This window comes from Salvelinus sp. IW2-2015, linkage group LG1, assembly GCF_002910315.2.
Source record: "Salvelinus sp. IW2-2015 linkage group LG1, ASM291031v2, whole genome shotgun sequence".
NCBI lineage: Eukaryota > Metazoa > Chordata > Actinopteri > Salmoniformes > Salmonidae > Salvelinus > Salvelinus sp. IW2-2015.
The window spans coordinates 8,077,348-8,097,008 of record NC_036838.1 but is presented as its reverse complement, the minus strand read 5'-3'; the positions used below and the strand labels follow the sequence as shown (position 1 = coordinate 8,097,008).

Here is a 19,661-nt window from a genome sequence, read left to right as displayed (position 1 = left end):
CACTATTGTAAAGTGGTTGTTCCACTGGATATCATAAGGTGAATGCACCAATTTGTAAGTCGCTCTGGATAAGAGCGTCTGCTAAATGACTTAAATGTAAATGTAATACACTGAGTGTACAAAAAATTCCATGACATAGACTGACCAGGTGAATCCAGGTGAAAGTTATGATCCCTTAATGATGTCACCTGTTAAATCCACTTCAATCAGTGTAGATGAAGGGGAGGAGACGTGTTAAAGAAGGATTTTAAGCAGTGAGACATTTGAGACACGGATTATGTATGTGTGCCATTCGGAAGGTGAATGGGCAAGACAAATTATTTAAGTGCCTTTGAACAGGGTATGGTAAGTAGTAGGTGTCAGGTGCACCGGTTTGAGTGTATCAAGAACTGCAACGCTGCTGGGTTTTTCACGCTTATTAACAGTTTCCCGCGTGTATCAGGAATGGTCCACCACCCAAAGGACATCCAGCCAACTTGGCACAACTGTGGGAAGCATTGGAGTCAGCATGGGCCAGCATCCCTGTGGAATGCCTTCAAGTCCTTGTCGTCCATGCCCCGACGAATTGAGGCTGTTCTTCGGGCAGAAGGTGGTGCAACTAAATATTAGGAAGGTGTTCCTAATGTTTTGTACACAGTTTATATCTTGATTAGATAAATATTAAACCTCCTGAGTCAATACAGGTTTGTAACGGTAGTCCTCCTCCTCTTCAACCGAAGAGGAGGAGTAGTGATCGAACCAAGGCGCAGCGTAGTGAAATGACATGATTTATTGAACACGACGGAAAAACAAACTAAACTTGCATAAACAAACAAAACAAATAAACGATGCAGACAGACCTGAACGACGAACTTACATATAACGTGAAGAACGCAATGAACAGGAACAGACTACATAAAACGAACAAACCGCAAACAGTCCSGTATGGTGCAAACATATACACAGACACAGGAGACAACCACCCACAACGAACACTGTGAAACAACCTACCTAAATATGACTCTCAATTAGAGGAACGCCAAACACCTGCCTCTAATTGAGAGCCATACCAGGCAACCCTTAAACCAACAATGAAACAGACAACATAAAATGCCCACCCAAACTCACGTCCTGACCAACTAACACATACAACAAACTAACAGAAATAGGTCAGGAACGTGACAAGGTTAGAATCACCTTTGGCAGCGATTAAAGCTGTGAGTCTTTCTGGGTAAGTCTCTAAGAACTTTTCACACCTGGATTGTGCAACATTTGCCTATTATTGTTTTCAAAATTCTTCAAGCTCTGTCAAATTGTTTGTTGATCATTGCTAGACAACAATTTTCAGGTCTTGTCAGATTTACAGTGCAATCGGAAAGTATTGACTTTTTCCACATTTAGTTACGTTACAGCCTTATTCTAAAATTGATTAAATAGTTTTTTCCACTCATTAATCTACACAAAATACCCCATAATGACAAATGACAAATCAAAAATGAAAATATTATATTTACATAAGTATTCAGAACCTTCACTCAATACTTTGTTGAAGCACCTTTGGCACCGCTTACAGCCTTGAGTCTTCTTGGGTATGACGCTACAAGCTTGGCACACCTTTATTTGGGGAGTTTCTCCCATTCTTCTCTGCACATCCTCTCAAGCTCTGCCAGGTTGGATGGACAGCGTCGCTGCACAGCTATTTTCAGGTCTCTCCAGAGATGTTCAATCTGATTCAAGTGCGGGCTCTGTCTGGGCCACTCAAGGACATTCAGAGACTTGGCCCAAAGCCACTCCTGCATTGTCTTGGCTGTGTGCTTAGGCTCGTTGTCCTGTTGGAAGGTGAACCTTCGCCCCAGTCTTAGGTCCTGAGATCCCTGGAGCAGGTTTTCATCAAGGATCTCTCTATACATTGCTCCGTTCATCTTTCCCTCGATCCTGACTAGTCTCCCAGTCCCTGCCGCTGAAAAATATTCCCACAGCATGGTGCTGCCACCACCATGCTTCACCATAGACATGGCGCCAGGTTTCCTCCAGATGCGACGCTTGGCATTTAGGCCAAAGAGTTCAATCTTGTTTTCATCAGACCAGAGAATCTTGTTTCTCATGGTCTGAGATTCCTTTAGGTACCTTTTGGCAAACTCCAAGCGTGCTGTCATATACCTTTTACTGAGGAATGGCTTCCGTCAGGCCACTCTACCATAAATACTTGATTGGTGGAGTGCTGCAGAGATGGTTGTCCTTCTGGAAGGTTCTCCCATATCCACAGAGAAACTCTGGAGCTTTGTTAGAGTGACCAATGGGTTCTTGGTCACCTCCCTAAACCAAGGCCCTTCTCCCCCGATTGCTCAGTAAGGCCGGGCAGCCAGCTCTAGGAAGAGTCTTGGTGGTTCCAAATTTCTTCCATTTAAGAATGATTAACAGGTGTGCCTTCTTTAAAGTTAATTTGTGGACTTTCATTCCTTCTTAATTCGTTTGAGCCAATCAGTTGTGTTGTGACAAGGTAGGGGGGTATACAGAAGATAGCCTTATTTGGTAAAAGACCAAATCCATATTATGGCAAGAACAGCTCAAATAAGCAAAGAGAAATGACAGTCCATCATTACTTTAAGACATGAAGGTCAGTCAATACAGAAAATTTCAAGCGCTATGATGAAACTGGCTCTCATGAGGTCCGCCACACGACAGGAAGACCCAGAGTTACATCTGCTGCAGAGGATAAGTTAATTAGAGTTACCAGCCCCAGAAATTGCAGCCCAAATAAATGCTTCACAGAGTTCAAGTAAGAGACACATCTCAACATCAACTGTTCAGAGGAGACTGTGTGAATCAGGCCTTCATGGTCGAATTGCTGCAAATAAACCACTACTAAAGGACACCAGTAAGAAGAAGAGACTTGCTTGGGCCAAGAAACACGAGCAATGGGCATTAGGCCGGTGGAAATGTATGGTTCCAACTGCCGTGTCAATGTGAGACGCGGTGTGGGTGAACGCATGATCTCCGCATGTGTATTTTCCACCGTAAAGCATGGAGGAGGAGGTGTTATGGTATGGAGGTGCTTTGCTGGTGACACTGTCTGTGATTTATTTAGAATTCAAGGCACACAACCAGCATGGCTACCACAGCATTCTGCAGTGATTCGCCATCCCATCTGGTTTGGTCTTAGTGGAACTATCATTTGTTTTTCAACAGGACAATGACCCAACACACCTCCAGGCTCTGTAAGGGCTATTTTGCCAAGAAGGAAAGTGATGGAGTGAATCCCCTGACCTCAACTAAATTGAGATGGTTTAGGATGAGTCGAACCGCAGAGTGACAGAAAATCAGCCAACAATTGCTCAGCATATGTGGGAACTCCTTCAAGACTGTTGGAAAATTATTCCAGGTGAAGCTGGTTGAGAGAAAGCTTTGCACACTCTTGGCAGTCATCAAGGCAAAGGGTGGCTATTTGAAGAATCTGAAATGTAAAATATATTTTGATTTGTTTAACACTTTTTTGGTTACTACATGATTCCATATGTGTTGTTTCATAGTTTTGATGTCTTCACTATTATTCTACAATGTAGAAAATAGTCAAAATAAAGAAAAACCCTGGAATGGATAGGTGTTCTAAAACTTTGGACCGGTAGTGTTACATCCCCATGTTCATCTTCCTCTGTGTGTTTAAATAAAGCTAAATAAACACTGTGGCTGCTTTATTCTCCTCTAACCGGGGGCGGCGTCAGTCACAATCCAGTTAAATACATAGACCCAGGTCACTCTCTTTCATGGTCCTTTGTCTCGCCGGATTTGTGACTTTGCTGATAGCACTAGAGCCCCCAGAGACCACACAGGGTACTTTCCACACTGTACACCTGCTGTCCAGTGGAGCATGGCCCCGGGGTCTCCAGTGAACTACTACAATTGTCACGCCCTGATCTGTTTCATCTGTCCTTGTGCTTGTCTCCACCCCCCTCCAGGTGTTGCCCATCTTCCCCACTTATCCCCTGGGTATTTATACCTGTGTTTTCTGTCTGTGTGTGCCAGTTTGTCTTGTTTGTTATAGTCAACCAGCTCTTTGTCTCAGCTCCTGCTTTTACTCAGTCTCTCTTTTTCTCGTCCTCCTGGTTTTGACCCTTGCCTGTCCTGACTTTGAGCCTGCCTTCTGTCCGGTGCCCTTGCCCCTACTCTGGATTACCGACCTCTGCCTGACCTGACCCTGGGGCTCTCTGCCATCCTGTACCTTGGCCCTTCTACTCTGGATTATCGACCCCTGTCTGCCTTGACCTCTGCCTGACCTGACCCTGTCTGCCATCCTGTACCTTGGCCCTTCTACTCTGGATTATCGACCCCTGCCTGCCTTGACCTCTGCCTGACCTGACCCTGGGCCTCTCTGCCATCCTGTACCTTGGCCCCTCTACTCTGGATTATCGACCCCTGCCTGCCTTGACCTGTCATTTGCCTGCCCCTGTTGTTGCAATAAACATTGTTACTTCAACACAGTTTGCACTTGGCTCTTACCTGAAACCTGATAACAATGTGGATTATACCCCCTCTTGGGATCCCCACGCCTGCTGACGATGCATTATGGACCCTATGGCCCCTCTCCTCCACCTATGAGATGATACTCAGCACCAGGTGGGGCCAAATCCCCAGCAACCCAGCGCGTGGATTGTTCTTCTACGTTGGAGTACCAGGGAGTTGCAGCGTTGTGGACATCACTGCATATGTCATGAGTACAGGAAGCTTGTTTAGCCCGTATTGAGCAGAATATACAGTATTTTTCACATTATGCCACAGAAGACCAGATCCCGAGCTTCTACAGAACCACAAGTATACCCCTACCTCTCCCACTTTTCATCCCCATGTTCATCTTCCTCAGTGTGTTTAAATAAAGTTCCTGTATGTGTTAACTCTTGGGCTGCTTTATTCCCCTCTAACCGGGGGCGGCGTCAGTGAGTCACATTCCAGTAAAATACATAGAGCTGGGTCAAGGGGTGTGAATACTTTCAGAAGGCACTGTACATACACACACACATACACACACAGAGACAGACAGACAGACACACAGATGTGACATGCATACACACACACATTTCATTTCCCGAGGTATATTAAACCAAATCAAACCATCTGAATAATTGACCCCAGTGCCCTACTCCCTTGTCACTGTTGTCGATCTCAGAGGACTAGATAAATGGAAGCAATACGGCAACATTTCACCAGCCAATCAGAAGGCAAAATGTATTACCATAATGCAAAAGTCTATCCCATCATCTCAGATTTACTTCCTTGAGTGCCTAGGGTGTAGGGGCTAGGGGTTGTTTTGGGATTCAGAAGAGTATGGCTACATTCTGAACCTCTACCCGTGCACTCGTTCACTCCCCCTGATACATTTAAAAGCATTGGATTGGTGCAAGCATGACTGGAGAGTGTTTCCAACATATTCCTCACATCAGTCCATTMTTTTTTTTTATCTATAAGAGTGCCCGCCCACATGGTATAAATACTATAGTTTTCACTGTAGTGTTTTTGCTGACTTTACTGTAGTATTGACTGTAGTGTTGCGGACATGATTGTAGTACACTGTAGTATTTACAGTTTACTTATACAATAAGGCTCGAGGAGGTGTGGTATATGGCCAATATACCATGGCTAAGGGCTGTTCTTAAGCATGACGCAACGCGGAGGGCCTGGATACAGCCCTTAGCCGTGGTATATTTGCCATATACCCCAAACCCCCGAGGAGCCTTATTGCTATTATAAACTGGTTACCAACGTAATTAAACCAGTAAAAAGTACAAACAATTGTATACCCATGGTATATAGTCTGATATTCCACAGCTTTCAGCCAATCAGCATTCAGGGCTCAAACCACCTGGTTTATAATATAAAATAAATAATGTAGTAAAAAAAATATATTTATATAGTAATAACTGTAGTATTTTGGCAGACTGTAGTAATTACTGTAGTGTTTTTGCAGACATTACTGTAGTATTTACTATAGTGTTTGAGGTAGTTCAGAGCTTCTGCTCTTTTCTATAACCTGTAGGTAACACAATATATGGTCTATACATATGGTCTATACATTTATACCATTCCAGCCATTACAATGAATCCGTCCTCCTATAGCTCCTCTCACCAGCCTCCACTGGTATATGCACATTAAATACTGTAGTATATACTTTAGTAATTACTGTAGTGTTTTTTACGGACTGTAGTGTTTTTGCGGACATTACTGTAGCATTTACTGTAGTGTTTTTGCAGTCTGTAGTATACTGTAGTATTTACTATAGTATTCTACACTATACTGTAAAATTCTATAGTAAGTACTACACATGTTCGAGGGATACTACAGTGTGTAGTATAGTATTCTACAGTATACTACAGTTTACTACAGAATTCTAAAGTAAGTACCGTAGTATTCTATACTACACTGTAGTATGTTACACTTCAGGAGAAGGGTAGAGAATCTGAATGTAGCCAGTACTAACCATTGATTGAAGCATCCAACAGACTTTGGCTCCCTCTACTGAATTTGGCCATAACATGCTATTTATTTTTTCTTTTCTTTTATTCAACTTGGCAAGTCAGAATAAATTGTTATTTACAATGACGGCTTACCTCGGCCAAACCCTCACCTAACAACGCTGGGCCAATTGTACGCCGCCCTATGGGACTCCCAATCACGGCCGGTTGTTACACAGCCCAGGATCGAACCAGAGTCTGTAGTGACGCCTTAGACCACTGCGTCACTCGGGAGCCGATTGCTGTGGTATTGTAATCATTTGTAGAACCCTCACTTTGTTTTTGTTAACTGTTTAAAAAACGAATAATATAATTCACAGATATATAAAGCAAAGTGTAAAACACATTTTCTAGCTACGTTGATGTCAAACTAAAAGTATTACTATAACATGGTGACACAATGCAAAAATATTACAGTACAATGCAAGAGTAGGCTACCATGCAATGTCATGTCAGTACGTGCTAGGTCATTTTACACCAAAATGTAATATATCAGATCATATAAAGTGCAGTGGTGTGAAGTACTTAAGTAAAAATACTTTAAAGTACTACTTAAGTAGTTTTTTGGGGGTATCTGTACTTTACTATTCATATTTTTTGACAAATTTTACTTTTACTCCAATATATTCCTACAGAATTCATTTTCTATTAAGATATCTTTACTTTTATTCAGTTTGACAATATTTGTACTTTTTCCACCGCTGCTAAAATGTAATCTGGACAATTGTGAACGGCAAATGAATGTAACACATATGTTGACCACTAGGTGGTAGAAGACAACTATTGTAGTTTGGACCAKGGTTCGTTGTGCCTTCTATGTGTAAGATTTGAACTTCAGTTTATTGACAATAGAAAAAATATATTTTCATTGTCACTAAGGCTGAAACAGCGGTAATGTGATACAATGACCTTAATTGAAAACTATCTACAGCTGCTCTACACCGCCTGGTACGGCAACTGCACCGCCCATAACAGCAGGGCTCTCCAGAGGGTGGTGCAGTCTGCACAACGCATCACCGGGGGCAAACTACCTGCCCTCCAGGACACCTACAGCACCCGATGTCACAGGAAGGCCAAAAAGATCCTCAAGGACAACAACCACCCGAGCCACTGCCTGTTCACCCAGCTACCATCCAGAAGGTGAGGTCAGTACAGGTGCATCAAAGTTGGGACTGAGAGACTGAAAATAGCTTCTATCTCAAGGCCATCAGATTAAACAGCTATCACTAACACAGTGAGGCTGCTGCCTACATACAGACTTGAAATCATTTGCCACTTTAATAAATGGATCAGTAGTCACTTTAATAATGCCACTTGAATAATGTTTACATATCTTGCATTACTCATCTCATATGTATATACTGGATGTTATACCATCTATTGCATCTTGCCTATGCCACTCTGTCATTGCTCATCCATATATTTATATGTACAGTATATATTCTTATTCCATTCCTTTACTCAGATTTGTGTGTATTAGGTAGTTTTTGTGGAATTGTTAGATTACTTGTTAGATATTGCTGCACTATCGGAACTAAAAGCACAAGCATTTCGATACACTCACAATAACATCTGCTAACCATGTGTATGTGACCAATAAAATTTGATTTGATATAAATATATTTTTTTCTCATCACGTATTGTGTCAATGAATGACAGATGTGTTTGGCAAATAATTGATGATGGTGCGATGAAAAATATGTTGTATTCCAGTAACTTCAGCTGTTATAAATGCATGATAATCATGATTGAGGTATTCAGGTTACTCACTAGTTCATAAATAGGCTACATTAGGTATCATTAACCCTGTATCCACATCTTCATAATATACCAGCACTACTTGAAAATGTAACTAGGAGGCACCTATGATAAAGTACAGGCCAAACTGTGATGTAAATGTAAAGTACTGAAAGTGACCTTATTGGGTGAAACAGTAGAAATAGGGAAACACATACATCATAATTTCGTATAGCCAAATAGTCCACTGCTAGCGTTGGACATCCCTAAAAATTCTATAAGGGCTGCAGTCCTTCGGGTCTGACGTCATCGTTTCCGCAAGCCCCCCCCCCCCCCCCTCCACTTCCAGTGTCGGCGGCGTTGGCTTCTACCTACAGAATCCAACATGGAGTAACCAGAGATGGGGCTCGTACGGGGCCATCCTCACCGACATCAACGCACGATTTTAATTACCGCATTTCAGCATGGGGCGCGACGGGATTAAATCGGTGGAGGTATTCCAAAGGGATTTACTCTCTCGTGGATGCGCTCGAATAATTGTAGTAAAGCGCTGAGAGACGAAGAAGAGAAGCGAGAAATAACGCAAACAAACGGAAAAAACACTCGGAAAACTAAGCTACTACTGTTAGTGTGTGATCGAGGGGTTGGACGAGAAGGGAAAGATAAAATGAAGACACCACATTACGTACCCTCGGTGGAATATTATTGTAGGTGAAACGAAAAAATGACCGAGGAAACACACCCAGACGAGTGAGTAGCCTATAACGTTAGCTACTTCACAAAAGTAGTCTTAATTGTTATTTTGCATGTTATAAATGCTCTAATTATACCCATGTTATGCATGTCTGTTGATGGGATACTGAGACGGATGAGGAGAGTGGACCTAAAGTTTTTCCCCCAAGTTGAAAATGCTTTGTTACCATGTAACGTTAGTGGACAGAGGAGCGGGATGGTTAGGCCCCCTCGCCCTCCTGAACGACTTCAGTCTTGAAAGAGGGGGGACGAGGGGAGGGATTGGATCGGAAACATTTTGTAAAGGGTTTACAGTGAATAGTTTCAACTGCACTTCATATCACCATTTGCCATGCAAATAACACGGTAGACGTTGTAACAACATTGTATGTTGACCACAATGTAAATTATGTGGGTGCACGGTCACGGAAAAAGTAGCTTTCGTTTGCATTGTGACGATGTTGGCTAGAAAGTCTTTCTTTGTGGGGGACTGATATGCCATATCCGCCATTTCTTTTCGTGAATCGCTCTAATTTGCATACTGTCCTTCATTCATAAAAAYACCAACGGCAAAGGCCGAGAGGGTGCGCGCAGCGTTGATAGAGTTTACGCGAATATTTAATCATTTAATCATCAAGCACGATCAAATATGAATGTCTAGTTTGACAGATAATCCAGTTGATTCAGTCCAGTACCGAATGATAGTCAACATTTCCGTCCTAAAGTGTTTTATTTTATTATAAGTACGTTACGTTAGGCTATTAGGTTGGTTGTTAAAACAAATGCTCCCTCTATTTCTAGGGGTCAACCCATTTTCACACATGCCATTTTCTCATGTAAAAGTTCATTCCGTCTTACTTATAGGCATACACACTTTTGCTTTTCAAAATAGATATCCTATTGTAGCCTACATATAGCTTCCTCAGTGAAGGAAGGAGGAGGACCATCCTATTCATTGAATTTCATAAAAATAGTGAAACATTTAAAAAGTTATAATTTTTAGATAAAACTATAGGTACTAAATATTTTCACATTTCCCTAAATAATAGGGATGGACATCTGCCATAAAAAAAAAAAACTTTGAGTACTTGCATGATTGTTTTTCCAGTACTCAAATGAAGAAAAAAAAATATATATTTTAGAACATTTATCTATATGCCACCAACGTATAATTTATCATAACCATTACAAATAACACATCCTAATTGCTAAAATACCCCAGTCAATAAAAAAAAAGTGCAATTTTAAAAGTAATTAATTGAAACAGTAATTTAACCTGGTTATATTTTATCGTGGAACACAATCTTTAAAAAGTTAGTAGCCTCAGCAGTGGTGTTTGCTTGTAGAATCCTATGGCTATTTTTTTTACCAGGCTCAATTTTGTGAGTTGAAAGACCATTTTTTTAGGGTTACATACCCAAATCTGTCTTTTTTCAATATACATGCATTCGGTTTAGTTGGCCTAGGCTTAATGATTGTGATGAAAATATGAAATTTCTATTTATCAATCTGTTTTTCATATTTTCAGTGTGGAACCTGTCGCTGTTTAGGGGGGTTATAGCATAGGCTAACCAATTCTAAACGGCACTAGCAGTTCGCAAAGTAGTGTTGCCACAGTCATAAACCCCGCCTATTTCTTAATATCTTATTTAAACCTTTAACCCTAACGTTAACCACACGGCTAACCTTATGCCTAACCTTAAATTAAGACCGAAAAGCAAGTTTTTGTTTTAATACAGTTTTACAGTATAGCCAATTTTGACTTTGTGGCTGTGGTAACTATTGACAACTGCAAAGTAGCCTGAGTGGAAATTAGACTGGAYGCAATTATTCCAAAACAGCAGCTTGTTGTTGGAACACGTATTTCCTTCAGTCAACCAGTCCATTTAGAATTTGTGATAAAACTATCGTCATTTGGCATGGAATGTAGCTTGTGTATCCCATCAGTTAGATATGTTTTTACAGGCATTTTTATTTCTAAAGGCCTAGCACGAGATTGTGTGTGGCACTCAGCATGCATGTGTAGAGGGAGCAATCAGAAACGCAATTGAGTGAGACACAGTGGGAAAGGGAATTTAGGGAGAACTGTTTGGTACATTTWAATTTTTTGTCATTTAGCAGACATTCTTATCCAGAGCGACTTATAGTAGTTAGTAGGCCTACATCATTTTTTATACTGGTCCCCTGTGTGAATCAAACCGATAACCCTAGCATTGMAAGCACCATGCTCTACCAACTGAGCCACACGGGACCGCTTTGTTTAGTTTTTGTTGTGCCCCTGCAAATACATATGTACAAATGGAACACGAGTCAAAGCAAATTAACGTTGTCTTCAAAGACGGCCGAGTTTCGACCAAATATTTTTACAGTATTTGAAAAACGTGATCTCTGGTTAAAGATAGGTTTGATGTAAGTTCAAGTACTCGATTACTCATACCCATTCCTACCAAATAACTGATTAAAACACACTGTTTGCAATGGTCTGCAGTAGCCTCAACAGCACCATCTAGGGTAGCACCATTGTGTAGCCGGAGAACAGCTAGCTTCCGTCCTCCTCTGGGTACATTGACTTCAATACAAAACCTAGGAGGCTCATGGCTCTCACACTCTTACATAGACTTATACAGTAACCCTAACCATAGCTATATTTTGTTGTAATTTTTCTTCTTAGTTYACCTTTCACTTAGCTAATGTAGCAAATTTAGGCAGTATTGAATGTGTCACTTTTGATTACTCCATGTTGTCTCTCAACCTGTGCACCCACGGTATAAACTTTAATTTGTAGGCAAGGTTGTAGCAACCTCATGATGGGTATAAATTCCATTATCATGTAGTTGCCAAAACCTATTGATGTTACACTGAGCTGGGTGAATGGAATATGAATGACAGTCACCCGTGCTGTAGGTTGAATTCAGAAAAAAGTGGGACGCTTTTTGCATTTCTGTCTTCTGTAACATCTTTCGATGTCTATCCAACATATTAGTCCAACTAATGATACAACCAATGATACAATAGTCATCCCTAATATTAAACGGCACTGGCCTACACGTTCTATACGGCGTATGTTTTTGGGTGTAGAGTACACCTTGGATGTTTGGCAATAAAGGTTCTGTTGCTCATAGCTTCATGTCCTTTATCMTGCGTGTAGAGATTTGGCAATAGCCTACYCCTTCAGGTCATGGGTTATCTTTTCTTATAATGATTTATGGTACACTCACACCCCTATAGGTAAACACATGACTCAGATGGTAATGTAAAGGGAAATCTAATAGTTTGAGCTTGTGAAATGTTTATCCGAACTGAAAGTGCTAAAAGAAGCAGGTTACTTCAATCCATAACCGTTGGCGTTGACATTTCTTAAGCAATTGAACATGATTGAAAGGTGGGAATGTTGGAACAAAGTCGTCTTGGCAACTTTTCATGTGTGCACAAAAGGATACGTGGGATGCTCAGGTTCTCGAATGATATCACAAGTTTTAGTACCCTCGAGCAACAGGCCAGAGTAGTTACACAACAGTGTTCCTGCAAATTCCAGCTACCTACAGTACACAACTGTTAAAGACTGTTTTATTATATGTATCCAAATGGCTAATAGTGGTCCAGTTTTATTGGTCTAAGTGCAATAAAACTCTGCTGTACTATGCTAGACAGCAAGTTTGTGAGGTGTTGTCTTGCCTTGCATTCCCCCAATCCATGTGCACGTCCCCCCTCCCCGTTTCCGGAGGTTGGGTTGGCTAGTTGTATTGATCAGAGTAATGACGCCCCAGAACCGGCAAACTCTGAGCTGTCAATAATGCCACCGAGGGGAGAAAATGACATTGAGGAAAGGTCACCACAACTCTCCCCAACTTCCCAGCCCCATTACTGCCCTGGATCGATTTCATATCAACCCTCCCCTTCCATGAGCTGGGCCGGCAGGGTTCAGCTCAACAGCGGCGAAATGAAGCAGAGACGAGATGAAACTATTGGAGCCAAATAGTTGCTGTTAGTGATGTCATTTTTCCCTCTACCGAAACATTGTTTGAACGTCAACAAAGAGATACCTCATTGCCACAGGCTTATTGTCTATCACCAACGACATGAAGCTTGTCATTACATGAATAATACTGCACTAGACAGCCTCTTTCATTCTAAGGTCTCGATCCCGACTTAAACTGCTCCAAACTTTGAGGGACTCAAACGTGGTCAACCTGTACACTACAAAAACCATTGGGGCTTTTTGCCTAGTGATTGGGAAGTCACGGGGCAGAGATGGTGTTGGCCTGTAGCCCAAATGGCAATGTGACATGTCTAATGGAAGATGGATTTCCTTTACTTCAGTTCAATAGTGGCATCGCACGGGTCCACATTCTGCCTCTATCGACTTCGCCACACAGACCTGCTCACGTTTCGGATATCTGTCGACAGGGGAGCGCATGTGAAAGCACCGCACAAGGTCACAGAGTGTCCTTTTCCTTTTCCCCCCGGTTTGGTTGACTTGGTTAAAGAGCATAGCCCCTCTCTTTGTGACGGCGAGGGAACTCATTCTCAATGTTTGGCAGTGACCAAGTGAAACACCATCTGCTCCATCTCTCTGCTGATAGGGGAACTGAGATCTGACCATTTTGTATGGGGATGATGTCATAAGCATGTGTGGAGTTTTCATTCGTTTTCTCCGGTGTCAGTGGACCACCTGAGGCAACAGTGTGCTCGAACGGCTGAACCTGTAACGTCCAGCCGATGGGCCTTTGGCGTAAAGTTTGCTTTAGCAGAGTCACCCATTGCTGGTGAACGGTTTGACATCGTGACTAGTTTTGCAGATATTAGATTTGGGCATGTAAAAAGGAAGTTCAGTTTACTGTCGCAAAGAACTAGTTATATTCCTAGTTATTCCCATCCCAATGTACAGTACATTTGCCCCAATGGAGGTTTTAAAAAAAACTCTCCCAAAAAATCACACACAAACAAAAACTCAAGACGCTTCYGTTAGAAGTGTAGTCTACAACTTCAAGACACAAACTTATGCTGTAGAAAATGKTCACTAACATACTAAGTCTTGATGCCCCACTGAGGACCAATCAAAACTACCAACAGGTTTCTTAGCTAATAGGTTCTTGGATTTGATGTGATTGTGTGCATGTTGTGTGTTTTGGGGGTTTAAAAGCAGGCGAGGTAAGATTAGCYAAGCCTTATCACATCCTTTTCTTATCAGCGAAAGGGTGCCGAGGTTGGAACAATTTGAGCAGATGATTGTTTTATTTTTTTACCCCTGTGTGGCAGTTTGTTTTATTTTATTTATTTTGGCAGTAGGTTTGGCAATGTGGTTATGGAACAGCTGCTTAAGTAACATTTACGTACAGAAATGTAACTATCTTTCGGTATGCAACATTTAAAAGTGCTGTTGAACTACAGTACCTGGCTAAATTCCCAATCTGGCCCTCAAACCATCATGGTCACCTAATAATCCCCAGTTTATAATTGGCTCATTCATCCCCCTCCTCTCCCCTGTAACTATTCCCCAGGTCGTTGCTGCAAATGAGAACGTGTTCTCAGTCAACTTACCTGGTAAAATAACGGTAAAATAAAAATAAATAAATAAAAAAGTTTGGACACCTACTTACTCAAGGGTTTTTCTTTCTTTCTTTTATTACTATTTTCTACATTATAGAATAATAGGGAAGACGTCAAAACGATGAAGTAACATGTATGGAATCATGTGGTAAAGAAGTATCTCCTGTTCCGTAGTGGTGGTGGTGTGTGTCTGGAGTATATTAATAAAGTGTGTTGCTACACTCAGTCTGTAGTGCCACCACTAGGCATGTGGTCTGTAGCCACAGATTACATGCCTATCATTTTCTATCCAATTTCAGCTGCCAGCCATACTGTGACATCTTCATTCTGAATTTAGTATACCTTCCATATAAAGGTCCCCGTAAAAACTAGAGCGTACTATACTAATCGGAGATGTGTAGGGAGGGGATTGTTGGATAGTAAAGGGGAGAAATTGCGGTGTAGATATTGGAGGTGGCGAACAGTTGACGTGGGGTCACACATGCATATGTATTTATGTTAAGAATAAAAAGATGAACACTGAGTTTTATTATAGTTGTAGTTCGCCAACCCTATGCCCAGTCCACTAATATATATATATATGAGTGATGGTTGATGGTTTGATGTTATTTTAAAATGGACAAAAAAATTGCTTTTCTTTCAAAAACAAGGACATTTTTAAGTTACCCCAAACTTTTGAACGGTAGTGTTTGTGTGTACACTCACACACACATACACTGCTCAAAAAAATAAAGGGAACACTTAAACAACACAATGTAACTCCAAGTTAATCACACTTCTGTGAAATCAAACTGTCCACTTAGGAAGCAACACTGATTGACAATAAATTTCACATGCTGTTGTGCAAATGGAATAGACAAAAGGTGGAAATTATAGGCAATTAGTAAGACACCCCCAATAAAGGAGTGGTTCTGCAGGTGGTGACCACAGACCACTTCTCAGTTCCTATGCTTCCTGGCTGATGTTTTGGTCACTTTTGATTGCTAGCGGTGCTTTCACTCTAGTGGTAGCATGAGGCGGAGTCTACAAGTGGCTCAGGTAGTGCAGCTCATCCAGGATGGCACATCAATGCGAGCTGTGGCAAGAAGGTTTGCTCTGTCTGTCAGCGTAGTGTCCAGCGCATGGATGCGCTACCAGGAGACAGGCCAGTACACCAGGAGACGTGGAGGAGGCCCGTAGGGGGGCAACAACCCAGCAGCAGGACCGCTACCTTCGCCTTTGTGCAAGGAGGAGCAGGAGGAGCACTGCCAGAGCCCTGCAAAATGACCTCCAGCAGGCCACAAATGTGCATGTGTCTGCTCAGAAAGCAGAACTCCATGAGGGTGGTATGAGGGCCCGACGTCCACAGGTGGGGGTTGTGCTTACAGCCCAACACCGTGCAGGACGTTTGCATTGCCAGAGAACACACAAGATTGGCAAATTCGCCACTGGCGCCCGTGCTCGTCGCAGATGAAAACAGGTTCACACTGAGCACGTGACAGAGTCTGGAGACGCCGTGGAGAACGTTCTGCTGCCTGCAACATCCTCCAGCATTACCGGTTTGGCGGTGGGTCAGTCATGGTGTGGGGTGGCATTTCTTTAGGGGGCCGCACAGCCCTCCATGTGCTCGCCAGAGGTAGCCTGACTGCCATTGGGTACCGAGATGAAGTCCTCAGACCCCTTGTGCGACCATATGCTGGTGCGGTTGGCCCTGGGTTCCTCCTAATGCAAGACAATGCTAGACCTCATGTGGCTGGAGTTGGTCAGCAGTTCCTGCAAGAGGAAGGCATTGATGCTATGGATCGCCCGCCCGTCCCAGACCTGAATCCAATTGAGCACATCTGGGACATCATGTCTCGCTCCATCCACCAACGCCACGTTGCACCACAGACTGTCCAGGACTTGGCGGATGCTTTAGTCCAGGTCTGGGAGGAGATCCCTCAGGAGACCATCCGCCACCTCATCAGGAGCATGCCCAGGTGTTGTAGGGAGGTCATAYAGGCACGTGGAGCCCACACACACTACTGAGCCTCATTTTGACTTGTTTTAAGGACATTACATCAAAGTTGGATCAGCCTGTAGTGTGGTTTTCCACTTTACTTTTGTGTGACTCCAAATCCAGACCTCCATGGGTTGATAAATTTGATTTCCATTGATCATTTTTGTGTGATTTTGTTGTCAGCACATTCAACTATGTAAAGAAAAAAGTATTTAATAATAATATTTCATTCATTCAGATCTAGGATGTGTTATTTTAGTGTTCCCCWAATTTTTTTGAGCAGTGTGTATATATATATTCCTTGTTTTTGAAAGAAAAGCATTTTTTTTGTCCATTTAAAATAACATCAAATTGATCAGAACTACAGTGTAGACATTGTTAATGTTGTAAATGACTATTGTAGCTAGAAACGGCAGATCTTTTATGGAATATCTACATAGGCGTACAGAGGCCCATTTATCAGCAACCATCACTCCTGTGTTCCAATGGCACGTTGTTAGCTTATCCATGTTTATGATTTTAAAAGGCTTATTGATCATTAGAAATCCATTTTGCAATTATGTTAGCACAGCTGACAACTGTTGTTCTGATTAATGAAGCAATAAAACTGGCCTTCTTTAGACTAGAGTATCTGGAGCATCAGCATTTCTGGGTTCGATTACAGGCTCAAAATGGCCAGAAACAAAGCACTTTCTTCAAAAACTCGTCAGTCTATTCTTGTTCTGAGAAATGAAGGATATTCCATGTGAGAAGTTGCCAAGAAACTGAAGATCTCGTACAACGCTGTGTACTACTCTCTTCACAGAACAGCGCAAACTGGTCTAACCAGAATAGAAAGAGGAGTGGGAGGCCCCGGTGCACAACCGAGCAAGAGGACAAGTACATTAGAGTGTCTAGTTTGAGAAACAGACGCCTCATAAGTCCTCAACTGGCAGCTTCATAAAATAGTACCCGCAAAACACCAGTCTCAACGTCAACCGTGAAGAGGTGACCCCGGGATGCTGGACTATCTAGGCAGAGTTGCAAAGAAAAAGCCATATCTCAGACTCAGATCTGGACAGAGGAACTCTGCCTAGAAGGCCAGCATCCCAGAGTCGCCTCTTCACTGTTGACGTTGAGACTGGTGTTTTGCGGGTACTTTTGAAAGGGGGGGGGGGATGTGTGTGTGTTTGTATACAGTACCAGTTAAAAGTTTGGACTAGAGGTCGACCGATTATGATTTTTCAATACCGATACCGATTATTGGAGAACCAAAAAAAGTCGATACCGATTAATCGGCTGATTTTAAAAAATATATATTTGTAATAATGACAATTACAACAATACTGAATGAACACTTATTATAACTTAATATAATACATCAATAAAATCAATTTAGCCTCAAATAAATAATGAAACATGATCAATTTGGTTTAAATAATGCAAAAACAAAGTGTTGGAGAAGAAAGTAAAAGTGCAATATGTGCCATGTAAGAAAGCTAACGTTTAAGTTCCTTGCTCAGAACATACGAACATATGAAAGCTGGTGGTTCCTTTTAACATGAGCCTTCATATTCCCATTTAAGAAGTTTAGGCTGTCGTTATTATAGGAATTATGACACATCAACTATTTCTCTCTATACCATTTGTATTTCATAGACCTGACAGTTGGATGTTCTTATAGTCACATCAGTTTTACCAGCCTAATCTCGGGAGTTGATATGCTTGAAGTCATAAACAGCGCAATGCTTGAAGCATTGCGAAGAGCTGCTGGCAAGACGCACGAAAGTGCTGTTTGGATGAATGCTTACGAGCCTGCTGGTGCCTACCATCGCTCAGTCAGACTGCTCTATCAAATCATAGACTTAATTATAACATAACACACAGAAATACGAGCCGTAGGTCATTAATATGGTCGAATCCGGAAACTATCATCTCGAAAACAAAACGTTTATTCTTTCAGTGAAATACGGAACCGTTCCGTATTTTATCTAACGGGTGGCATCCATAAGTCTAAATATTCCTGTCACACTGCACAACCTTCAATGTTATGTCATAATTACGTAAAATTCTGGCAAATTAGTTCGCAACGAGCCAGGCGGCCCAAACTGTTGCATATACCCTGACTCTGCATGCAATGAACGCAAGAGAAGTGACACAATTTCACCTGGTTATTATTGCCTGCTAACCTGGATTTCTTTTAGCTAAATATGCAGGTTTAAAAATATATACTTCTGTGTATTGAATTTAAGAAAGGCATTGATGTTTATGGTTAGGTACAGTCGTGCACCGATTGTGCTTTTTTCGCAAATGCGCTTTTGTTAAATCATCCCCCGTTTGGCGAAGTTGGCTGTCTTTGTTAGGAAGAAATAGTCTTCACACAGTTCACAATGGCCCAAACTGCTACATATACCCTGACTCTGTTGCAAGAGAAGTGACACAATTTCCCTAGTTAAAAGAAATTCATGTTAGCAGGCAATATTAACTAAATATGCAGGTTTAAAAATATATACTTGTGTATTGATTTTAAGAAAGGCATTGATGTTTATGGTTAGGTACACGTTGGAGCAACGACAGTCCTTTTTCGCGAATGCGCACCGCATCGATTATATGCAACACAGGACACGCTAGATAAACTAGTAATATCATCAACCATGTGTAGTTAACTAGTGATTATGATTGATTGATTGTTTTTTATAAGTTAAGTTTAATGCTAGCTAGCAACTTACCTTGGCTTCTTACTGCATTCGCGTAACAGGTAGGCTCCTGGTGGAGTGCAATGTGGTTAGAGTGTTGGACTAGTTAACCGTAAGGTTGCAAGATTGAATCCCCGAGCTGACAAGGTAAAAATCTATCGTTCTGCCCCTGAACACGGCAGTTAACCCACCGTTCCTAGGCCGTCATTGAAAATAAGAATGTGTTCTTAACTGACTTGCCTAGTTAAATAAAGATTAAATAAAGGTGTAAAAAATAAAATWAAAAAATTAAAATTGGCCAAATCGGTGTACAAAAATATCGATTTCCGATTGTTATGRAAACTTGAAATCGTCCATTCCGATTAATCGGTCGACCTCTAATTTCAACACAGTTTGTCATTGGGCAGAGAGGAAAATGTACATTTTTGAAGCAGATTTTCTGTAACTCTACACATTTTGCCATTGCTTATGGCGTGTTCATACGCTATCTGGGGGGCCTCCGACCT

General features: G+C 41.7%; 1 protein-coding gene across 4 annotated transcripts in view; it reads left to right on the top strand.

Moving 5' to 3' along the window:
- Nucleotides 1-8,571: 8,571 nt before the first annotated feature.
- LOC111959725 (sprouty-related, EVH1 domain-containing protein 2-like) overlaps nucleotides 8,572-19,661 on the top strand; it is a 33,158-nt gene continuing 22,068 nt past the window's right edge. For all 4 annotated transcript variants that reach the window (XM_023981768.2, XM_023981695.2, XM_023981612.2 and 1 more), the window contains exon 1: nucleotides 8,572-8,970. In XM_023981768.2, coding sequence (XP_023837536.1) covers nucleotides 8,945-8,970 — 26 coding nt within the window. In that variant the 5' untranslated portion in view covers nucleotides 8,572-8,944. The remainder of the gene's footprint in view (nucleotides 8,971-19,661) is intronic.